Genomic DNA, 24627 nt, shown 5'->3' on the forward strand with positions numbered 1-24627 from the left:
CTTTGGTAAGTCGCCTGAGATCATCGTCGGCCAGCACCACCACCGACGCCGATGCCACCGACTTGCTCAGAGATATCGACGCCACTGTTCGTGATTTGATATCCTTAGTACAACGATAAGTTGGTGTTCTTCTCTTCTCTTTTATTTCTCCCCACCCTATAAAGTTTCACTCCAGTTTTTATCCGTTCGTGGGAAAGATGCGAATCAAGATTTATTATTCACACGATTCACTGCTTCGTTCGTTGCATCCAATTTATAAAAAATGCTTCTTTATCCATATATCTCTGTTACTTACTGTGAGGGCATTGTTATTATTGTTGTTTTTCATTTCCTGTTATCTCATTATTATTATTATTAGCAATCATTATTACTGTTTCGATTTGTTGCTGCTATAGCTTGAATTAGCATCAGCAACAACAACAACAACGTTTGTCATCTGCATATTCTTGGACTTCTCGTTCACGTTTTTTCAACATCTGCACAATTTTGATTGATTCGTCATTTTCTTCTTCTTCTTCTTCTTATATTATTATTATTATTATCAATATTGTTTGTTTGTTGTTGAGAACAAAACAACAACGCTTTGTTTTTTGATGAATTTTGTTTCTTTTTATTTACTGAGTTGCAGTTCAGTTGGAGCAAATAAACTAGTCAGCAAACGGTTTCGTCACTTTCTCGGAAAGCAGACAGAACATCCAAGATGCAAGCTAAATCAAGTACAAGACGTATCAAATTCGGGCTTTGGACAATTTCAGCGTCTTCCAATGGCGGGGAGCTTCGAGGAAGATAATCATGATTGCCCTGGCAAAAAAGATACGTACTGATCATTCATTGCATTTGGTGAAAAATAATAAGAGCTAACAACAACACAACCACAACAGCAACAACAATAGTGATCCAATCACGACGTATATATATGTTTTTTGAAACTAACTCTAAAGTTGCGATGCATACGCAACGTGCATTGGCAAAACAGAAATCGTAACAGTAACGTTCTGAGAAAAGCATCCGAATAGAACGCTTTGTAAGATGAATCTGTAATAATGAATTTATTAAAATGATCATAATAATAACAGTAAAAAATAGCATACCGACTAATTTGGAACGGACAAGCAATCGACTAGCCTCGGCGTAGAATTTATCGACATGAGCTTGACATTTATCCCACAACGCAACTGGTATGCGGACAATATTGCAAACGAAGCAATAAGCCGTCAGTGGACAATGTAAAAACATGGTAAAAATGCTCCCACGTTGTGGCTGCTCTGTACAATAGCAAAAATTTTATTACATCGAACAAATTATATATTAATGAATGTTTATCATTATTAACCTTGCAGGAACAGTGGCATGTCGACTGGTGAACACATTACTATCAATGGTTGGCCAAACAAACTTTTCATCGACTACAAATGAATATTGAAGAAACAATTAATAATGAAATATTGAAACTTACCAAAAAAGCTGTACTGTTATTACTTTCGACAATCAATAGCAATGGTTTCCTGAGCAGAGGATACAAATCGCCAGGATACAGACTGAAAAAAATAAATATATGCATATATTTAGATTTATTATATGTGTTTGTTTCTCTTTTCGTTTGCACCATTGCAAATTGCAAGGCGGTTCAGAATAATAATCATCGACCAAATCTCCACTGTTTCTTGACACCTCGCCACAATTTAACACTACACCACCGCTGTCATAAGATTCTGAAATTGTTATTATTGAATTTAATTTCACGTGATCACAACTGCTTCGTATACCGCTTCCAGCTTTAGCTTGCGGACTGCAACCATCACCAGAAATATAAATCAATAACACTGAATCTGGACCAAGTTGCTCATATGAGCAGAGCATGTGTTGAAGTAGAAAATCAAATTTCGGCTTGTACAAAAGGCATTTTCTTGGATTTGCATTGCTAGATTCTCCACTGTTCTAAAAGTTGGAATAAATTTTGAAAAAAAAATCAATATCAAATAAAATAAATTAGATAACTTTACACTAACACTGAAAGATTTTCCTGGTGCTGGTGAGGAATCAACGCGATGATTAGCATAATTGCTATCGTCTTCAATTTCATATTCCAGCACTTGCAGTATCCAATACATATCCAAAGTGAACTCACCAAAAGTAACCTGAAAAAGTAAAACTATAAATTTATAAAATACACACTTTAAACTACCTGATTTCTAGTGCATCCAATAACTAAAGCTTCGGTAAGGGTGAGTCCAAATGAAAATGCATTTTTTTCAACATAAGGCAGTGAATAAGCGGCCAAACGGTGACTAATAATCACCGACGATGAATCAATGTCGACAATATTGACCACATTGTCTGCCTGGGATAATAAGTATTGTTTATTAAAAATAAAATACAACAACAAATAATAAATATTACCTCAACAAATGTTTTAATTTCTGTCAATACCAGAGACCAATCCAATTGATCATCACGATCATATCTCGATATATAACTGTCCACCAGACGATTCATATCCTATGAAAAGAACAGAAAAGAATAAGAAAAAATGGTGAAATTATAAAATAAAAAATAGAACAAATTTGCATATTTTATTAAAGAATTCAAATAAAATTACCTTGATCAAATCTCGAACTTGTTTCATTTTTTTCAAAAGCAAACATACCACAATAAAACGTGCATGATATCGCAATTTTTTCAAAGCTAGCTCTGGTCTGAAATTGAAAATTTAACAAATTAAAATTCAAAAAATTTTCAATTTTCACATACTTTTCATCCAATCCTGCCGTGCAAAAATATTGTCGCGAACGAATAGCCAAATAAAAAGCGTACGCTTCGAGCAAATAAGCCGTATTGCTTGTTCGCACACTGTAATCAATTTTCCTTTTCTTATTAATTGAAATTATGCAAAAAGGAATTTTATAGTATTATTTTATTTTTTGAAAATAAAAATATGAATTCTTCGATTAAAATGTTAAAATTTTGACATTTTTTCGTAAAAAAACATTTTACAGCCAAAAAATGATGCATCAGCATCAATCAATTGAAATGAAACTTGTACAACATTCAAATCAGAGAAATCTCTTCTCATTGAAGCAATCAAATTCGAAACAAATTATTATTATTATTCTTTTAAATTAGAAATAAAAAAACTTACTAATAATGATAATATAGTTGACCAATTTTCGAAGCAATTTCTCCAATTTGCCATCTTTTCAAACCATAGCATGCATTCAGAACAGTACTAAAATCAATTTGGAAAAACAATATTCGACAACAATTTTTAAATAATATAATAAACAAAAAGTATGCATATTTTGCGCAAAGTGATAATGATAAATATTGCCATTTCATCAGTATTGACAACGAAGAAATGTCAGGTTTACTCATGAAATCAATTTGACATGCGCTTACTTCTTTTAGAAACATTTCACTTTTTTCTTTTTTAATTTTAAATTCCATTTTAAGCATGTCAACATTATTTAAACTTGAAAAATGTGATTCAGTGAAAAGTGAACAAAATGAATTAATATTCATAGTAACAGAACTGTAAATATTGAAGCAGTAAAAACAACCCGAATATGGTATTATTAAATAAGAAACACAAAACAAAACAAAATAAAATATATAAAAATTATACAAATTGAATTTGATCACTTTACAATGAGGAATTTAATTTTTCAAATTCGAATAAAGGAGAAATAAAATAATAAAGGGAAAATGTCGAATCTAATATTGTAGCATATTCTTATATCAGTTTAATGCCAAGTAATTTAAATTTCATTATTAGTTATTTATTTTCATGGGAAGTAAAAAAACAGAAATAATTTTGTTAATCTTCCGTTTATTTATTTAATTATAGTGATATTATTTCAATAATGTTTGGCATAAAGTGAACGTGACAGAAATAATACAATTTCCTAAAAGTAGGGATATGAAAAATCAATTCCCATCGCCCTCATATAGTTAGTTCTATATTGAAAATATCTTTATCTGTCGTTTTTATCACAATGAATTGGAATTGATCTTCCACTTTTGCATAGTGCACGCAGTCAACCATTGCCAAGCAATCAAACAATTTTAAATGTGCAATTGTGAAATGGACGAAATTATTGAGCAATCACAGTTTGTTGACCAGACGGTAATCTTTTATAAAAGGTAATTAATAAAACTTTTATGATTATCATCAGAGAAATAATTGTTCATTCAGAATCATAATCAAAAGGTGCAGCCGCACGCAAAACTACTCTTTCGTGCAAATCAAGCGTACAGTAAAACAGCCAGACCAATATTCAAATATGCATGTTTATCTTGAAATTTCAAATTCAGAAAAGTTAAAATGAAAGTAAACAAACAAAAAATTACTCATTAAAAATAAATTTTACTCTTACCGATTTTGCTGTTGAAACTTCCATAATCTAGTGAACACGTCAAAGGTTCGAAAAAAATGTTGCATCCAGTGTTTACCATTGAACAACTGCAAGTCCCTAAAAAGATAATCAATATATATATATATATTTATATACGCATGTATACATGTTATTATAATCAAAGAAAGAATTCAAGTCAAGATGCTTTTCCTTGTCAATCAGCAGTGCTAAAAGACAAAAATTATTTTCTGCTGATCGAATTTAAAACTGCAATCAGTATCATTTCTAAAAATCAAAATGGCAATAGAATAATCTTTTTACGTTTCTCTTTGACTAATGATGATCCGTTTTGAAGAAAAGTGTCTGCTCAGGATTGTTTTCACTTCACAAATTGCTATGCAACAGTTTAAATAATAACAATAAAAACAATAATTCCTTCACCAATATGCCACATAAAAAGCAACGCACACGTAATATTAGTAGTAGTCACTATTTAAGAAAATCAAATTATCTTCAAAAATCTGCAAATGAACAAATTTCATCTTTTCCATGCAAAAAGCTTTGCCCTGATGACAAAATTCGCTAATAACAACAACAACAACAAACTATATTAACAACTTGTAGCATAATCAGTGATGTCAGTCAGTTTCATTTTTGTTTTCTGCTTTTCAATAACATAGATAAATTTTTTAAAAAATTCATATTTTTTAAAATTTCATCTTCAACAGTATTCAATAAATGAATTATTATTATTATTTATCTTGATATTGAAAAATGAGAAGTGCAATTATCGAGTGTGAGAGTGAACATATTGGAACAGGCTCAAGTTGTTTGTTATTTATCCTCTAGGTAATTCATTTCCAACCCTAGTTTACTGGTTGAAAGAAATATTGAATTATTGAAATAACAACAACAATAGTAATAATAGTAATAATAATAATAATAAGACTGGGAAAGCCAATCGACCGGTGATGAGAAAAGTGAATTCTGATTTTCAAGTTGGTCCCAATGCGATCTTGCAGTGGGTTAACAGGACGCCACCGGCTTCGCATTTACAATAGATCAAAACGTGGCTATAATCAAAGTCGACAAAGCCGCGGCACTTCTTAACTGAAAATTTGTTTTCAATTTCACAAACCGATCGATCATCATTCATTAAGAAATTGGAAATGATCACCCGAATAACCCCCAAAACCGTAAACATTGAAACTATTGTCAACGTAAAACTTTGTTATACATTTCTAAAAAGTGTTCATAAATTTTCTACTTATTATTTAATCAATATTATACTTATGAAATTATAAGTTGAAATTTAATTTTGAAACGAAAAAAATTAATGCAAATCAAACAAACATTTCATAACCAGTGTTTCAAATTTAAAATGAAATTAACTGAATAACAACTATGAAGTTAAAAAAGGATGAAAAACAAATTAAAAGAATATTTTTTATATATAATATAATTTTGTTAAAGCAAAAAGATGAAATAAAAACAGAAAAATACTAGTGCAATTAAATTATGGACAAATAATTAACGAAACACTGGCATGGTGGGGTACAAAAATTCTACTCGCCTGAGACCATTGAACAGTTGGCGAGATTTTTCCAAAAGGTAACAAAATTCATTCACCACCTCCTTTTCGTGTTCAGTCACGTACAAGCTGTCCTGGTCAACGGCCATTGCCAACGGACAGCGAATTCACTCACTCTGGACATTCCCTCAGCAACGAGGCACCGATCAGACGACGCATGCCGCTCGCGACAGCGCCTGACGATCAATAAAATTACCTTCTGGATTACGGTATGGGAAAATTAAGTTTACAACTTGTTGGCGGTTGCTGTGATTGAATCTGAAATGGAAATTTTTTCGACTGTTGATCAGATTTGTGAATGAAGTTGAAAAAGGAAACTTCACATCCCCACTTTCGAAAATGTAGAAAATACTGTAAAAATTGCATTACAACAACCACAATTGACGATGTTGTTGAAATTTTCCATTTCGAATGCATGTGGTGGAATTAATGAATTCTAAAAATAAAAAATTTCAACACCAACAACTGGTGAATGTTGAATTTGACAAATTGAAACCAAGTGAAAATTGATCGCTTCATTTTTTCTCATCGTTGCATTTTTGTTGAACAGCTTGGAAATGTTACGTGTTTTTTTTTGCTTTCAACTTCCGCATTCAATTGGACCGTCGGTTTTTTTTTCTTGTTCAACGCAAACAATTTTGCTTTCGCACAACACAAAACATCAGTATGACGTATGAAAGTGTGAAATGTTGACAATGAAATGCAAATTTTATCCTGATTATCGATCGTCACGTGCAAAAGTGAAAAATGAACAAACTTGTGGTTACAATGAATTCAAATTGTACAACTTGTGATATTTCTGTTCAATATGACAAAACAGAAACAATTGGGGTTAATTGCTTTTTGATTTTTGCAACAGAATCTTTTCGCACTTGACATGCTGTAAATTTTAAGTGATAATAAAGTTCAAATATAGTAGGCGCCCAAGAGGCAACGCAAGGAAATATATAATTGGTATAGTAGGCAGGGGAAATGGTGATAAATTGAACGTTGACAAATACGTCAGTCGTTTATCGCGGCACGTCGAATTGCAATCGAACGCATCCATCAGTGTTTTGTTCTTATTTGCCGTATATTTTATTTATTCAAGGGCGAATTTTCCAATTTGTTCACCAATTGATCTTCAGAACACAAGACACAAGCAGCGATCGCTAGTCATTTTTTCCTTTTTCAGTCAATTTTTCCGTCTTTATTCATTTCAATGCTCGAGCGTAAATTTTCAATTGTTGACCTACTTAATTCGTTTGTATTTCAAAATTTTACCCGAAACAGCATGCTGATACGTCAAGGTGTGCGGTTCAATTATTGCAGTTTATTTGATGATTATTTCGTTTTGAAAATTAATTTTTTAAATTTTTTCATTGAAGAAGGTTCGAAAAGTCGATCCACGAAAAGCTTGTCCATTTTCGGCATGGACAGCGGCTCGAAATTGTGTCGCTTCAACAACGGCAAGCCGGAAGCGAGAAGAATCCCGGCAGTGTTACGGTTTTACATTTACGCATTGCATGGTCTGGCGATGGAAATCGTTTTTACAGCTCTGTTTGAAATTGTCATCAACGGCGGCAACAGAAAATTGCACGGTCTGACCAGCATTTGGGCGGCTTTCATTTACGGCTTTACCATGCTCACCGGAGAGGTGGTTTATTTAAGCTTGCAGGATCGCTGTTCGCTGCTCGTGCGAGGAGTTTTCTACCTAATCTGGGCTTACATCTGGGAATTCAGGCAAGCAGCAAGTTTATTCATTATTATTAATTATTTTATTACATTTTTTCAATCCAAAATTCAAATTTTCAGCACAGGCTTGTTGTTGCGTCAATTCGACGCTTGCCCCTGGGATTACGGTCACTATCCTGGTCAATTTATGGGTTTGGTCACCGTCGTCTACGCACCGTTCTGGTACGTGGCCGGTCTCCTGACGGAAATTCTGCTAATAAGACGCGCATTGAACGTCCCTTCGTCGTTGTCGACTGCCTTTGCCGCATGCAATTTAAAAAACGATTAAAAATTATCCCCCATCAAACTTCACTTGGAATTGCTTCTTCTCCTCCGACAGAGAGGGCAAGAAAACAAACAAACAAATTTTCATAATATTTCCTTTTATTCTTTTCCCCGTGATCAATGAACAATTCATCATTCATTCATTCATTCACAGATTTTTCTCACTGCCGATACGCACAAAGCCTGGTGAACTGCAATAAGTGAACGAATTTCTCAACGACGCTGCCGACAAATGTTCAGCTTCGTCCAGAAAGTCGTCCATCACTGTATCACCACTGTTACAGTCTTCCTCTTCCGTTGTAAGCCACTGCTCTGCCAATGTTTGATCGTATTCTTTGTACACATCTTCAATGAATGTGAATGAACTGAAATATACATGTTATAATTATTTAATCTTTTTTTTTTCTAATTGCTCCAACCAATCGATATTGTTGTGCAATAAAAAGAAGAAGATGAAAAAATTACCGTCTCAATGGCTGCGGATCGAACGGGAAAAAGTTGCCCAAATTCCACTCTGCAACTAAACGAAGCTGTTTAAGCCTGTCATTTCGTTCCAGTGTCACATAGCAAAATGCCAACTGATAGTTACTGCAAACAATAAAAAAGAACGTGGGAATTTTTAAACAGTCATACAAACATTGCTGTGATAAAAGTTGTTCAACTTACCGAGATACGTTGGCAAAGTTTCTTACCAAATGGTTCGAGCAGTACTGAAGTGGGTTCAACTCGCACGTTACAATTCGATGCAAATTCAATCGTACTAGATTGTCATATCCTGTTTAAAAAAATATTGTTTTTTAATTTCAAATTTTATCGAAATAATTTTCAAATCGAAAAAATCGCTAAATTCTTTTGCTTTCAAATCAGACTAAAAATTCTCACTATTTTACACTTCAACGTCATACTGTAGTGACATGAAAAAATTTCATTGGTATTACCATTGGTTAAGTTAATCAGCTCCCTGCATCTGAAGCTGAAGATGTAAAACACCGCTTGGCAAATGCAATAAAACGAACAGTGCAACTGAGGATGTGAACGATTAACATCATCCTGTTCGCATATGTATTGTTGTATCCACTGCGTCCAACTTAGCAAATACTTCATAATCTCTCTGAAAGAAACGTCAAAAATTATTTAAATATTAATATGCATGTGTATTTGTAGATATAGAAAAAAAAACAATTATTTTTTACTCTATTGGTATGAAATTTGCACGAGCTATGAAACTCGCCAAATATGATGCAGCGTTCAGACGCAACGGCGAGGAAACACTGGCAGAAACTGTACATTCCCAAAGCAGTTTCACAAATTGCCGATAGTATTTCTGCGAAAAATAACCAAAATTAATGTTAACATAATTAACATTAAACAAATCTACTTTTCGCAAACTGCACATGTAAAACCATATAAACTGCACAACGCTACTGCTGCGCAAAGGTAAGACAGACCGGATGAAAACTGAAATCAACGATTCAAACAATTCGTCTGTCCGATTTTCATTTAAATTTCCTGAATTAGTGAAAAAACAATAATTAGTGAAATTTCAAATGAAAAAAAATATATATAAACATTCATTACCATCAGGAAAAAAGCATTCATTTTGTAAAAAACTCAACAGATCCGATAAACAAATATCCAATTTATTCAACAACTGATGTGCTCCACTCTGTTTATTTGATGCAGTTTCAGATTTATCTAATTTCTTAAAAAATAAAAGAAAAATAAGAATTTACAAATATAAAAGCATAATACTGTACTAACCATCTCAAAAATGCCTTCTGCACTGGAAACGGATCTATTTGACATGTCATGCATTACCTGAAAAAAATTTAAGCGAAATTTGACAAACAAAACGTTATGACAATAACACTTATTAATTACATCATTCTTTGTCATCTCTTCAATAATCAAACCCAAAATGTTCCTTTCCAAATGTGGTAAATACTGGGTGGAATGAAGCAAATTTCGCGCGTAATCACGCAAAATTACAGTATGCTGTCCGTGGTATGGATATGCATTTACAAAAGAGGTGAATATACGATTTACACACCTAAAAAATGTATGCTTTTCATTTTCATCATAATTAAAATTTCAAAAGAACAAAAAAAAACAATCATACACTGGATATATTTCAAATAATTTTTTCAATGCTCGATGAGCTTCTGTATAGATTATTCTTCGTTTTATCGCGTTTTCATTGTCATCGTCTTCAACAGTACAAGTTGGTGAAATCGTACCTAAGGAAAATTAAATTTTAAACTTACATGACCAGTATTAAATCTCCGGGTTGTGCAAGTGATTAATTAATTAAAAATGCCTTGATAACTTACCTGGTTTCAACTTCTTCACAAAGCACATCAAAACGTTGTCAACACAAGAAACATCTGCCAGCGTCAGTTGAATCAATATATCTACATGAGTTCTTATCAACTTTCTCGAAAGCTTCATCCAATCCAAATTCTAAAATTACAACGGAAAAATAACAAGCATAGTAATTAAATAATTTTCTGCAAACAAATGCACAAAATTAAAAACAATAAAAACCATACAAAGATTATTGACACCAGCTTCTGCAAAGATCTATTGACAAGCATGGATACGCACAATTTCAATCCCATCAACACACGAGATAGTTCTTTTTCCTGTTCAATAAACTTCATAAGTGACAAAAAAAATTCATACATAAATTTTAAAAAAGAAAGTAAAACTCACTTCAGGTTGAGCTTCGTTTAAAATTGACAAAATTGAACAATAATTCATCGAATTACCCTGAATGAAATAAAACAATAGAGTGAAATTTACATAATAAAACATTTATTAAAAATTACCTCCAAGAATTCTTGGAGAGCACTTTTGACGTCCAGCACAGAGGTCATTTGAGGAACAACTGCATTCTGTAAATTAGCATATAAATATTTTTTATCAATTAAATTCGACAACAACAAAACAAAAAAAATAGGAATGTATCGCTCGAAAAGAACTTCGTCAGCATCATGAATAAATGAAAACAATATTCATAAAATTTTATTCATAAAACTGTCACAAAATAAATTAAGAAACTGTGTTAGCTGAAGCAAATACTTTTTCCAATTGATTAGATTCCATCATTTGCTAAAATAAGAAGAAACAAAAATTATGAATAATATTATTTAGAAATAAACACCGTCAACATACCTTCACTACATCCAAACCACCAATTAAATTACCGTTAACATAAAGTTGAGGATAAGTGTGCCAGTTGCTGTAAATTTTGAGACCTTCACGAACATCGTTGTCGTCCAATATATTGTAAGTTGCGTAATCGACGCTGATAAAAAGAACATTTAAATGAAATATAAAATTATAAAAATGAAACTTACTTGGACTGATTCAAAACCTCCAGCATCTCTTTGCTGAAACCACATCGGGGTTGAGTTTTAGTGCCTTTCATAAACAACATCACGGGAAAAGCGTTTATCAAATCATAAATTCTTTTGTTCAAGCCACCGTCATATGGCTCAAATGTTGAGCAAAATTTTGAATGAGACATTCTACCGATACCGGTCAAATCACCATCAAACAGCTTTCCATTAATATAAATTAAAGGCAGCTTGTCTGTACCACTGTACAAAGCCAAATCTAAATAACAATAACAACAACAACAATATTATTATTATTATTATTAGCTATTAATTTTTCAAACTAAACAGAAAAATATGCTCTTTTTACTTTTTGCAAAGTTTTCTTCCATATTAACATCACATACGCTATAATTAACGCAAAATTTGTCCAATAAGTGCAACATTTCTCCAGTACATCCTGCAATAAATGAATGAAATTATTCATCAAATGTTCCAAACAACACATACGATCTTTCGGCTGTTCTTTCGACCCCTTCATAAATACAACACATCTGTGTCCCATGATCCATTTTTCAATTTTTTTCTTAAAATTTGAAAACATTTCACTATTACAGCTTACATGCAGTGCAAAAGTAATACCGATGATTCACCATCCATAATAACAACACTTCTTATTAAACAATGAGACTGATCCTACAGAAATTCCTAAAAAACAAAAGAAAAAAAACATGTCATTATTTCACTTGTGGATTATTAATCTGTGTTTTCATAAGAGCATCATGCATTAAAAACCTATTTGCCTATTTGCCCTTCTCATTGGTTGTGACCTGCGTGGGATGACAAAGTGCAACAGCCATTCAAATCATCAAGCTACTTTATTTGGTAAGCTGCCAACTGATAGCGAGGTCAACTATCTGGAAAGCAATCTACACTGCTTTATCATTAGGGAAAAAGCCACGAACAATTCAAATTCAGTAAAATATATAAAAAAAATTTCCAATAAGCAGAATTTGGGATCAGGGAAATAATAACAATTAAAAATTGGTAGAAAAAAGTACAACATGTTTGTTGTTGTTCATTTGACTCTAGTCTTTGCCTTATTTTCTCACTATATGCAAACTTATCTGTGTGCTGTACTAGAAACCTTTAATAAACAATCCCCATTACAATGACGACTGATATAAACAATTATTAGATATAATGATTAATGAACATTTCTCAATTAATAAATAACATTTAAAATTATCATTTCTTTAATATGTCAAAAATTCTCAAAATTAAAAGCAAAAATACATTGCCTGAAGAAAAACATTCAAACATGATTATCATATTTATAACATAAAGTAAAGCATAATACAAATGCTATTCTTTCATGAAATATCTTTACCTGCTACATGCACAAATGTGTAACATATAAATTAAAAACTCATAAATGTAAATATTCATACAACTTTTTATGTTATTAAAACAGAAAAAGTTATGCTTGTCCAGACTAAATTATGAAAATATTACATTGATAGTTCAATATTTTTTGTTTCAGATTCACTTGCAATTAATAAATTAAATTAAAAAATACCTTTAAAACGTGAAATAAATCAAAACCGATGTAAAATAAATCTGAACGCATTCATGCATTCTTGTATAACGGAAAAGAATAAAGTATTTTCATTTTAAAAACTTACACTTCTCATTGAAAGAAGGAAGTTTGATGTTTAAAAAATTGTAATAAACAGGCATGTGCGCAGTACACTAATGTAAAAAACAAATTCATTGAAACTTAAAGCTGTTCCTATATTATAACTGACAAAGATTATATCAAAGAAAAGCCTCACAAAGATAAAATCTTCGTAATACGAAGGTCAAAATGTCAATGATGGAAACAATGTGCTTACCTAGACTTAAAATAAATAATAAAAATAAAATTATACGAAAGAATAATTAAATAAAAAATAAATCTTAAAACAATAAAGGCTATTTTTATACATAAAAAATAAAAATAACTCATTGATTAAGTGAAATAAAACTAAAATAAAAATAACTTTATTGATAAAATAATTAAACAAGTTAACAAGCTTACACGCGTAATACACTAGCTCCAAGTTTAGTAAATGATAAAAGTTGGTGATGTTTGAATAAATGAAGATAATCTAAAATACGATCATTTGTATAATATTATTACCCTTCCAAGTAATATAACGAGCTCAATGAATAAACAAGTTTCAACCCACAGGTAAACGAGGCAAATGAACAAGTTTACTTAGTACAGTATAACATAAAAAAGGTGCCATTTCAAAGAAACAGTATCAGCATTTATCAAAGTTAAATTAAACTTGCTCGATCTGTTGATTTATTATTAAGATAATAACAATCGCAACAATCAGAATGTATTCTGAACAAAAAAAATAACCAAAATGCTTTACAGTATCCTCTAAAATAGTGTAATTGAAAATTAGTATTTATTTATGTATATTACGAAAGCAAAACTTTCCATTTTATTTTATAAAAGTAAATCTTAATCTTTTGCCAACTTAATACAGTTTTTCAACAATATTTTTATGATCAGATAACTTTAACTAAAAGGAAGTAACAAACACAAATTACAAAAGTGAAAACTTTTTCTTATTAAACGCTGCATGAGCAATTTAAAAAATCTTACTGATCTTGCTGATCTCGTTCAAGCTGGCAATTAATAGCTATTTTAAAACTAGTATATTTTCCATAAAATATTTTACCGTAATCCAGGTGTAATGCTTTTCTGAAATTGTTGACCTAATAAAAATAAATTTTACTTCATAATTGACTTTAAAATGTAATATTCGAATTTTATTTGATAAACAGCTTTACATTTTTGTATTTTTGTTATAATTCGTTCAAATATAATTTGTACGCATTTTAAAATTGAATGTTTGATCTTGAAAATCGTTTCATACTTTTTGTTATGAGTTCAAATGCTTAATGCTTAGTTTCGTGTTTGTCAGCACTTTTGAACTGATTTTTAGTGAAACTATAAAATGGCTGAACGAATGGAAGATTTAAATATACCATTATCGGCTATTAACCGAATTCTGAATTTATCGGTGCGGCTTGTTTTATATTTTGCTTATAATTTTTAAAATTTAAATTTTTTTTATTTTAAACATTAATTAAAAAATTTTTTTTAATATATTATGAAATGCAATTTATTATTATTAATAAACAGTAAACTTGAATGTTGTTTTTGTAATAAGTAATACTTAAATGAATATGGAAATTTTGATTTATAATTTTTAGTCTGTTGCTGGGAACCCATTTAATAAAGAATCTCGCACAGCAATATCACGTGCAACGTCAATTTTTATGCTGTATCTTACTTCTATGTGAGTTATTTCAACGTGGGTTAAAAATGCGGTAGTTATTTAACGTTATTTTTTATTCTAGCGCCCATGGACATGCTGTTCAACAGAAGCGAAAAACAATTAACGTAGCGGACGTTCTTCAGGCTGCTAAAGACGCTGAATTGGATGCTCAAGGTCTTCAGAATATTGCAGAAAGTAATTTTTAAATGGTTAATTGGATTTGATTGCGGTTTTATGGCGCTAGTTTTCAGAGCTTTTAGTCCATTGAAGTTTAAACGATAGTTCATTAGTTGACAATTTTAGTTGAATTATAAGACGATTCACTTGCGTTAATTAAATTTTTGCAGTGATTAATAAAAAATATTTAGTGATGAACAACAGAAAACATCGGACCGATGGTCCCCCGATTAACGGTGGTTCATCGATGGCGGAATCTATGGGTTCATCTGAATTGACGAAGAATGTAGAAGAATGAAAATGCCGTTTTTATTTCTGTGTAGAAATTTATTACTTCATTACTAAACTGATACCATAGATAAGAAAAATAAAAAGAAATTGAAATTTGTTTATCAGACAAGATTATTTATGTAAATAAATCAGTGTTGAGAATAAAATATCGAATCTTTCATCAGTGAAAAAGTTCCTGTGGGGTTATTGGAATTCGGATTTGATCGACCATCGCTGAGCGTAGCCGGCTGTCTGAAATGAACCATTGCCTGCCACCAGCGGCAGTGCACTGCGCCGCGGCATAATGAAAAGCTTGAAAACGATGTAATTAAGCTAGTGGAGAAAAAGTATCGATTTTATGCGGTGCAAAGTTGAAATTTCTCTCATGCTCATAACCGAAACGACGAAGTGTTGTTGTATTTAAGCATATGGATATATGGAATGGCTGGATATTTAGAAAACATTCGATCTTCGCTTAGATCAGTCAGCATGTTGGCGCCTTTTTCAAGAAACGATCAATATGGACAGGCGACCAAAAATGTTGTCATTATTATAACCGAATCGTGCTGACAAGCGCTTGCTGACCGTTATGCTCTGCTCGAACATTTTCTTCAACATGCGATTATTGTCTTGCATCAACTTATTCACATATTTCTTCTTTTTATTCATTGCTGCTGTTCAAGGTAAAAAAATAAGAAAAAAATCAATTATTTGAAAATATTAATTTTGTTTATAATTTCCATTGTTCCGATGTATATTTATTTATGTGAAGAAACAGTACTTATATATTCAGTGATAATAATAATTGCAAAATTTGTTGTAATTAATAAAAAAAAACAGTGCATACATAAGATTGACTGAAAAAACTTAAATATAGAAATGTAAAGCTTATCGAGTGAGAAGTTGATAGCACTGAAGCGTTTTGAAATCTCTCAACAGCAACACTCGAGAAAGTGATCATTTTTGATTGCAAAGTTCATTAGTGAATACACTTTAGATCAATTAAACGTTTGACTAATTAATTTTCCTTTAACCAATTCATCGTATTTATACAAGGAATAAAAATTAGCTGATCCACAGAATCAAATTGTACTTAATTTACAGCATTGACCTTGATAATCATAAAATTCGCTTGTATACCATCTGTTCCTGAAATTCAACTACCAATTCTTTATATAATTGATCGAAAAGCGTTGAACACAATGGAAACATTATTCAAACAAATGATTAGCACATTTATTTTTACTTTTCAATCAACAATATGCAATTTCTTTTATTTAAATTTTCAATCGATCGTTTATAAATTAGTGAATTGTTGTTGTTGTTGTTGTTGCTATTTGAAAAGATAGATATTTTCACCTTTCCTCTTTCGATAATGATTTTTTTCTTTCAAAATTTTGATAATATTATTTTTCATTGAAAAAAACACTGGATAAGATGAAAAGCATTTGTTGATGATTAATTGAATCAATTTCCCAGTGGCGTATAGGCTGAGTTTTATGCTCTAGAGAAATGCCGTTTAAAGAAATATTTTGAAAGATAAAAAAGAGTGTTGAAATGGATAGAATTCGATTTGAATGTAATTTTGAAAATGATACAACTGCAGGATTCGGTATTGCCGAAAGGCTTGTGAACATCACCGTCGAAAGATGCCCGGATGCTGCAGGTTCAGAGAATCGTCCAAGACCATGCATCACCGCTTTTACGAGACCATCGGTGAGGCCGGATTCGATTGCGGAATTCAGCTGGGTGCGACACAGCCTGGAACCGTCTTCAATTTGTACTGTACAATTTGCCGGCCAGCAAGGAATCTACAAACTCAGCCCCGACGTGGGTCCACATCCTCAGTGTTCTTCGGTTCTTTCCACATTCAGACACCGGCTGGCGTCGGTGATGGGCCAGACCAACGTGCCGGCAATCCGCTTCCAACCTTTCCACCAAAACCAATGCCCAATAAGAGAACTACCGTTGGATTATAATCAATATTTAGCTTGCACAAGCGTCCAAACTGACCAGTGGTATTTGTTCCGTTTCGCTACCGAAGCCACGCCACCAAGTGAACAGTGGTTCTTGGAATTTGTGACGCTGAATCCTCGACTGAGCGTCACCGCCAACAACAGTGTCAACTTTCTGACCACATACCGTTCGAACCAATGCCAATTGGACGTACTGTTACCGCTCAGGCAGGCGGATTTACCATTTTCACTGGATATAACGTTGAAAATTACACTGTTCACAAATGAGAATAAATCTGAAACGGTAGCAATTCAAAACAAACAACTCAACGCCGACCAACCTTGGATATTCGACAGTCTGAATTTGAATGAAACTGTTCATACTGTACGTGTGTGTTACAATTATTTCGCGGTGGTTGACAATTTCAGTTATAATAGAACAGTTGTGCCGATGAATTTCTATTTCAGCGACTGTATTAACAAATCACTTCCACTTTGCATTCGATCCAATTCTAGCACAGTTTTGCTCAGCATTATACTTTTCTTGTTCAGCACATTCGTCAATATTTCCATCGTCAACATGTGAATTATTTATAAACGTTACGGCAAATTTACTGTCGACTATTATTATATAAATAGATAAAAATTTATTGTCGTTTATTTTTCCTTTTCTTATTTTTACTATTTCCCATTGATGCTGATCAATTTATTTCGTGGCATGTTGGAAAAGATGAAAAATCCTGCCGATCGTTCTACACTTTCCAACGGTGCGTAAAATTTGTTCAACGGTATACTGTCATCTATGCTTTGATTCGGCATTACATAACATTCAATAAAATATCTACTTTCCGGATTCTCGACCAGAATCACTTTAAAAAAATGAGTCGGAACAGCTACATGCTGTTTACCGATCACTTCGTAAGTGACTCTCATTTTACCGTCTAAATCTCGTCTAAATGTAATTTTTGCTACATTCATTCAATAATAATAATAATAATAATAATAATGAAACTGCAAATGACGCTCACTTTGGAAGATAAAGTGGACCTGTACAAATGTATACGTTTTTGTTTTTTCTTGCCATACGTCGAACATGCTTTTCCAATTCATTCCACTTGTCACGATTGAAACCTTTGCCGACCTTTATGAAAATTTTACTTTATTAAATTTGAAAAAGAAAAAGTATAAATTTCCCACCTGTGGTGCCATATTGCTAAGCAAAAATGTTTGATCTATAGCATTTTGCGTCCGACGGTGATTGCCTGCCGCAGCCATATGACCCCTGTCATAACCGCTTCTCTAGAACAGAAAAGCAAAAATATTATACAATGCATGTTTTATATAAATTGAAATTCATTTAACAGAATTTAAACTGCCTTGTAATCTTCATTTGTTGATCGAAAATATGAATGAATTGACTCATCTTCACGAAACATGCATTTACTTCGATCAACTGAAGGATCGTACGTCATCCGATCAGGAGTCAGGTGCTCCAAAACCCAATGAACGGTACTAAATAACACAAAATAATATTGTTTAAATTAAATAATTACACAACTTTTAAAAAATACTTTTCAAAATTACCGTGTCTTTCGATCATAGGAGACGACAAAATCTTCAAAAGTACGCAAATTGTCAAAACCTGGAAATCCAAAACGCATTATTTCCGACACTCGTGAAGGAATGTCCACTTTTTCCGCCACTGAATCAGGCTTTGCGGGCGCTTGAACTAGCGGTACAACATCTGGCAAGCGAGTATCAATCTGTAAACAAAATTTCATTTTAAAATAAAATTTACAAAAAATTTTAATATAATATAACCAGTAAAAAACAAATCCACTGACCGCAGAGGCAGCACTGGCAACTAGATATGGAAAAACCGTTGTATTTTTGTTTTCTTGCTTATTTCCAAGCCAAAAACCAAAACAGCCTGCAATCGTTGCACAACTAGCTCCGCTGGCAATACATGCTCGATTTAACGAAAAAAAATTCATAATAATGATTACTTCTTCCCTTCAACTACTTTTTCTATAGTATTATTATATTTCAAACAGTACTGTACGCTATACTGTATAAAACAATTTTCAGGTTTAAATTTATAATGACTGTGAAAAGCAAAAATTAGATTTAAATTGCAATTAAATACAATTTTAAAAAGTTATTTCATTCTGAAAAAAGCATTGCTTTATGAAAGTTTGATTAATATAAAAAAATAGAAATTTAAAAATGAACAACTCAATTAAAGCGAAAAGTATGTTTAGAAGGAATGGCTAATTTTTTTATTATTATACATGTGCCAAAGCAATTAAGCATTGATAAAGTGAAGTTGATTCTTGCTCTATGAATAGAATTTCATAGAGAAAGTTCAAGAAGGGTTAGTGGTCTAGTGGTATGATTCTCGCTTCGGGTGCGAGAGGTCCGGGGTTCGATTCCCCGCTAACCCCCATTTCGTTTTTCTTCACTTTTCTTGCATAAAACTAATTTATATTTAAAAAATACATTGCGGTCATTATTTTGTACTAATTTGAATGAATGAAATGGTAAAATGAAAAAATAATTTTAATAAAAATTTCATTTGAGCAATAACGAACCAATTGATATAAATGAAATATTTTATGCTTTTTTTCAAAGAATACGCTCATAAAACAACATGTATGCTTCAGCTTTGAGCACAGCAGACTCAGGCACTTTTGACGTAATATTATCATTCAACATGTACCAGGTTGGAGCACGTGACAGTCGTCTGCCATCGCTAACAGATCGCTTATGATTCGCAGATCCACTGGGTGTTTTACGCCGCCTCTGCTTTGTTTGCCAGCCAACATCATCAGGATCAAATATGATCGTTTCCACTTGTGACACTTTTTCTAAAAATCGTTTCCAACTGGCATCATCACGATCCTCAACCTTCACGTAGGCAATGTAGTGACCACCGTACATCGAACCGCTGTGACAAATCACACCATAAAGTGAATACAGTACACGGCTATCAAAAATACGCTAAACACAGGAAAAAGTATAACGTGAATGAAACGTATTAAATAAATAAATAAATATATATATATATATATATTCATAATTTACTCGTCCTTTTCGACAACAAAATCTCGACATGTCCAATTCTGTCGAGAAAACAACGTGGCCATAAATTTTTCGATTCGTCTTTCCATTGTTTTCGAATCTTTTCAAATGCAAAGTCAGCACAGCTGGTGGACTGAAAATCAATGATGACTTTTTCGCATCCGAAAGCTTGGTCTCGTCTTTGTCACCGGATATTTCTGCGCAATTGTCGCACGCAAATTTACTACTGCCTGAAAATTAGCATTAATAGCAACTATTATGAAAAATATCACCAATAAACAATGTTCATGATCCCACCTGTAAGCAATTCTTCAATCATGAAATTGTTCAAACATGCGTCGACAGATTTCAAAGAACTCGTCATAACTGGATGTTTTGGTCCAGGTTGGAGCTTTTCCATCAATTCATCATAATCGTCCGATTCGAATTGCGATGAATCACCACCATCATCGGATTCCAAATAAAAAGATCCAGAATCATCGTCGTTACAGTTCTCCTTATCTTCAACAGTCAAATCGTTCATATCTTCGCATAAACTGCTCACGTCACCGTTCACATTATTCACCGTATTCACTACGATCAAATTATACATATACATATTATATTGTTTGTCCAAATGTCATTTTCAATTATTTACTTTGGTCATTTTTAACTGAATCTTTTAAAAACTGCTGCTCGCCAGTACCTGATGATACGCGCTGTCGGCGAATCTTTCCTCGCTTAAGAAAAAAACCACATACTAGGTAATAGGATATTTTAAAATTAAACAATAAATCAATTGGAAATTTTTTCCATCAATAAAATTTCTGTGGATTACAAACAATTAAACAACACCTTTTCTTTTTTCTTTTGTCTTTTAAGTTTTTTCATTCGATGCTTGCTCATAGGAACAGCTTTAGTTGTCTAATAAAAAAACAAAAGAAGAAGTTTCATATGCTAATACATTTTACAATTAAAATAGAACATACGTTGCATGCTTGAAAATCATTATCATCACAGTCGTCATTTTGCAAAGCCAATGACAAGTCAAGAAATGGGTCCAATTTATAAGAACGATGATTACAAGTCAAACACCGAATAGATTGCAACAGTTGGCCACCGAAAACTTGATCCACTGCTGTCGTTTTGCAACAAAGCATATAAGCTGAAATAAAAACTCATTTAAATGCTGCTTGTTGTTGTTGTATATTCCTGAACATGTAAACCTTTTAATTTCTCTTTCCCTTCTTCGTCTTCTGTCAATTCGCAGCATTGCTTAATACCATCTTTCATGCAAACTAACTCTTCATCCCGAAGTTCATCCAAAAAGTAACGCAACAACTCGTGACTATCATGCTGCTGATTGCCCCGAAACTGAATAGCTCTACAATAAATAAATAAATAAATAATACATGTAAAACAATATTAACATTAACAAGAAAAATATATAATTATCCCACTTGTTAGTTAAGACATGCAAAATGTTCGATGGATCGAGCACATGATTTCTTGTCAACGTTGAGGCATTTTTCAATTCCAGAAATGCTTTACATAATGTGCGGCTTTTCCAATCCATAAACACTTGGACAGGATGAAAAGGCTGCATCTGAATAAATACAATGCTTGTTTAACAAACAATGTTATTCAATTCGTTGAAACAAGAAAAATATGTCCTCACATCATCCCACTTAAAGTAAAAACTGAGGTACTGCCAAACTGATTCAGGATCAAGCAGTTGACTATTCTCGTCACTCATACATTTAGCCAACAGAAGGCAAAACGATTTCGTACGCATGAGCACTTGTAAAACGGCATTAAAATAACAAGTATTTCCAAAATTTATTAACCCCTAAAAATATACCTCAATACTAAAACTGCAATTTCATAATTAATGCATACTAACCGATACTGGTAACGAAATGCCACTGTTTTTAGCCATTTTCCTCTTGCTGAAAGTAATGTTGTAATTTCTTTCTTCTACAGCAAAATGTTTTTCCAAATGAGGAGAACTATTTTCTGATGAACATTCTGCTTTTTTACACTTTTCGACAAGGCTACGAACTTCAATCAACTGACTACTTTGTCCAGTATCTACAAATTTTCCACAGCGAAAGCATCTAAAATTACATCTGTAAATGTAATAAACGATACATGTATCATAAACCATTTACAAAATTTCCAGCGTAGTCAAAGACAACGTTAGACAATGGGATTCTGCTTTCTGAAAATGTCTGAGAGCGTGATGAAAAGAACGATCAGTGCAAAACTGAAAATAAACAACAGAACATGAATTATACACTATATGAAAAAAATAATGCACAAACAATTTCAAATCTTACTTGGTATCCACAACCCAAACAAAGTAAAAATTCAGATTGGATGTTTTCGGTTGTCCCTGCTCGGCGACACTGTTCCTGCGCGCAAATCTAAAATCAAAATTATAAATTAAATTAAATAATAAAACATAAATAAAAAGTTTATTCATCACATTAAAATCAACAAACATTAGAATAACTCCATTCTTCACAATTTAAATTATAAATAAATCTTCAAACATTTGAAAATCTGAAACTCTATTTTTAGAAATGACAAAAAGAACCGCACTATTTATATAATTATAAAACCTTTTCGCCTCAAAACATTATTTAAAAAAAATAAAAACACGCAAAATAAAATAAGAACCCAAAATTTTTTTCAAAAATTCGTTAAAAAAATTACACGAAAGCTTTAATAAACTTTTCTATCATTATTGGCTACAGTATACCATTTACAATACCACCATTAATTTAAGCGCTTACATAACCAAATGATTACTTTTCAGAAATAAATATGAAACCAAGTAAAATACAAAGCATGATGCATTACGTGCGTTTATGAAAAGCTAATCAAATTCCTTCTCCTATTGATAAAAGGCCAAACCATGAGTGTCAAAAAAGCCTACTTGACAAAATAACAATTAACTGTTACAAAAAAAAAGTTATAATTAACAGCAACAATTATTTATTAACTAAAATGCGTAACTGATTAACACTGAATGCATTGCGTAAAGATTATAAAAATCGTCAAGAAAGATCACAAAGCAACAATACAACCAAAAAGTTAATGTTCTTTTCAAATTGATTAATAAATTTCATGGAAACATATTTATAAGAATTTTTACGCTAACCTAATTTAATTTAAGTAATTTCAAAATTGCATTTAATCACAATAAAAATGGAAAATATTCAATACATAAGTAAAATGAAGTGCTGCTTAAGCAAAATACGTCGACTGCTTTGGATTCATGGATAACTGTTTACAGTACATGAAAAGCTCATCACATCATAAGACAAAACACGACAAATTCTTTCCACTCGTCTTAACATATAATTTAAAGCTTGTATTAAAAACATTTCAAAAAATAATTTTCAAAATTCAAAATGACTCAAGATCATGCATTTCATGATAATATCATCTGACAGTTATAATTTTATAATAACGGCAAAAGTATAAATGAACATACATGATATACGTCAATAAACATATACACATGGAAAAACACAAACAACAAATGATTAAAAGATAAATGTTTTGAAACAAATTCATTGTACATTTTTTCAGTAAAACTACTTGCACATTAACGTATAAAATCAACTGATAATACAATTATAATGAAATGCATTCAAATTGTAACCCACGTTACGAAGCTGAATAACTAATCATTCTAAATCAAAATCATTGATCAGCTTTATAATACAAATGTGCACAGTAAAAATTTCACACTTTGGCTTACATGACATTGAAACAAATGAGATGACTGCAGGTGCTTTTGGATAGGCAAAAGGTTCAAACTTGAATAGATGTGGGGACAGAGTATAACGTCCCGTTCGGCAGCTAATTTCCCCTCATTTTCACTAAAACCGTTCTTCGAACCAGCAAAATACTTATTGTAAACTTCTTCATATTTTTTTGATATTTTCTCCATGACTGAGCAAGGAAACAACTTCCAACCATTACTACTGTACTGCAGTTGTACTTCATTTTCAAAATATAGAAACATTTTATTATTCGAATATTTCACAAATTGCTTCCAATTTTACCTAAAGCAACTAAATTTTATTCATGTTTTATAATAGGCATTTTGTATTCCGAATGCATGCATACAAGTTGGATGAAATTTCAACTCAAAAGTAAAGTTTCAAAAACTTGTGGATATGTTAGGATTGGTTTTGTTAGTGCTTAAACCTATCTACTATTTGTGAGATTGTTTCCACTTTATATTAAAATTACAGCAATTTCCAAAATGGAAATTTTCATACTGAAAATGGGATATTCCTGCATTTGAATATAAGCATGCAATGAATTTATGTATAAATTATAATAAAATTCAAAAATTCATTCGTCAAAGTTTCATCATGCTGCGAAATCCAAATTTTATCGATTTTCTATTGTGCTCAAACTATTCTTTTTATGTTTCCTATTCCTCGTTTTTTATTTACTTTTAAACAATGGAATTTTCGACAGTGGGTCATCTCATAAAATCAAGACAGTAATAATTTTGTGTTATAG

General features: G+C 31.9%; 7 protein-coding genes and 1 non-coding gene across 8 annotated transcripts; 2 read left to right on the forward strand and 6 right to left on the reverse strand.

The window, feature by feature from the left end:
• Positions 1–651: 651 nt before the first annotated feature.
• On the reverse strand, positions 652–3073 carry Tsp_09252 (conserved hypothetical protein). The gene is made up of 13 exons (XM_003375626.1): positions 2988–3073; positions 2752–2850; positions 2600–2696; positions 2401–2499; positions 2186–2341; positions 2010–2138; positions 1767–1938; positions 1607–1712; positions 1457–1538; positions 1334–1406; positions 1092–1265; positions 935–1035; positions 652–801 (listed from the first exon to the last, which is right to left on the reverse strand). The coding sequence occupies exons 1-13, from the start codon at positions 3071–3073 to the stop codon at positions 652–654; spliced, it is 1524 nt and encodes a 507-aa protein (XP_003375674.1).
• A 2273-nt stretch (positions 3074–5346) lies between these two features.
• Positions 5347–6032, reverse strand: Tsp_09253 (conserved hypothetical protein). The gene is made up of 3 exons (XM_003375627.1): positions 5895–6032; positions 5539–5593; positions 5347–5462 (listed from the first exon to the last, which is right to left on the reverse strand). The coding sequence occupies exons 1-3, from the start codon at positions 6030–6032 to the stop codon at positions 5347–5349; spliced, it is 309 nt and encodes a 102-aa protein (XP_003375675.1).
• Positions 6033–6629: 597 nt separating this feature from the next.
• Positions 6630–8031, forward strand: Tsp_09254 (conserved hypothetical protein). Its single transcript, XM_003375628.1, has 5 exons — positions 6630–6733; positions 6860–7097; positions 7311–7428; positions 7479–7582; positions 7738–8031. The coding sequence occupies exons 1-5, from the start codon at positions 6630–6632 to the stop codon at positions 8029–8031; spliced, it is 858 nt and encodes a 285-aa protein (XP_003375676.1).
• Positions 8032–8089: 58 nt separating this feature from the next.
• Tsp_09255 (putative glutaredoxin-like protein) lies at positions 8090–12067 on the reverse strand. The gene is made up of 21 exons (XM_003375629.1): positions 12026–12067; positions 11922–11975; positions 11790–11865; positions 11650–11739; positions 11301–11559; positions 11116–11248; positions 11023–11052; positions 10770–10835; positions 10654–10710; positions 10506–10595; positions 10272–10401; positions 10061–10178; positions 9823–9991; positions 9703–9759; positions 9553–9643; positions 9320–9450; positions 9135–9265; positions 8880–9052; positions 8608–8716; positions 8407–8529; positions 8090–8306 (listed from the first exon to the last, which is right to left on the reverse strand). Exons 1-21 carry the CDS (start codon positions 12065–12067, stop codon positions 8090–8092), a joined length of 2346 nt encoding a protein of 781 aa, XP_003375677.1.
• A 1030-nt stretch (positions 12068–13097) lies between these two features.
• Tsp_09256 (conserved hypothetical protein) lies at positions 13098–14571 on the reverse strand. Its single transcript, XM_003375630.1, has 6 exons — positions 14487–14571; positions 14325–14381; positions 14015–14051; positions 13613–13671; positions 13360–13429; positions 13098–13179 (listed from the first exon to the last, which is right to left on the reverse strand). Exons 1-6 carry the CDS (start codon positions 14569–14571, stop codon positions 13098–13100), a joined length of 390 nt encoding a protein of 129 aa, XP_003375678.1.
• Positions 14572–18043: 3472 nt separating this feature from the next.
• On the reverse strand, positions 18044–19013 carry Tsp_09257 (putative DNA/RNA non-specific endonuclease). Its single transcript, XM_003375631.1, has 5 exons — positions 18864–19013; positions 18604–18782; positions 18393–18531; positions 18217–18318; positions 18044–18160 (listed from the first exon to the last, which is right to left on the reverse strand). Exons 1-5 carry the CDS (start codon positions 19011–19013, stop codon positions 18044–18046), a joined length of 687 nt encoding a protein of 228 aa, XP_003375679.1.
• Positions 19014–19391: 378 nt separating this feature from the next.
• On the forward strand, positions 19392–19463 carry Tsp_09258. The gene has a single exon. It is a non-coding gene; the product is annotated as a tRNA-Pro (tRNA).
• A 181-nt stretch (positions 19464–19644) lies between these two features.
• Tsp_09259 (ubiquitin carboxyl- hydrolase superfamily) lies at positions 19645–24118 on the reverse strand. The gene is made up of 14 exons (XM_003375632.1): positions 23911–24118; positions 22704–22711; positions 22419–22505; positions 22251–22345; positions 21983–22196; positions 21781–21928; positions 21631–21685; positions 21306–21463; positions 21069–21244; positions 20935–21003; positions 20738–20819; positions 20398–20673; positions 20104–20330; positions 19645–20019 (listed from the first exon to the last, which is right to left on the reverse strand). The coding sequence occupies exons 1-14, from the start codon at positions 24116–24118 to the stop codon at positions 19645–19647; spliced, it is 2178 nt and encodes a 725-aa protein (XP_003375680.1).
• Positions 24119–24627: the final 509 nt, after the last annotated feature.

The sequence above is a fragment of the Trichinella spiralis genome, assembly GCF_000181795.1.
Source record: "Trichinella spiralis strain ISS 195 chromosome Unknown Scfld5, whole genome shotgun sequence".
NCBI classification, from domain to species: domain Eukaryota; kingdom Metazoa; phylum Nematoda; class Enoplea; order Trichinellida; family Trichinellidae; genus Trichinella; species Trichinella spiralis.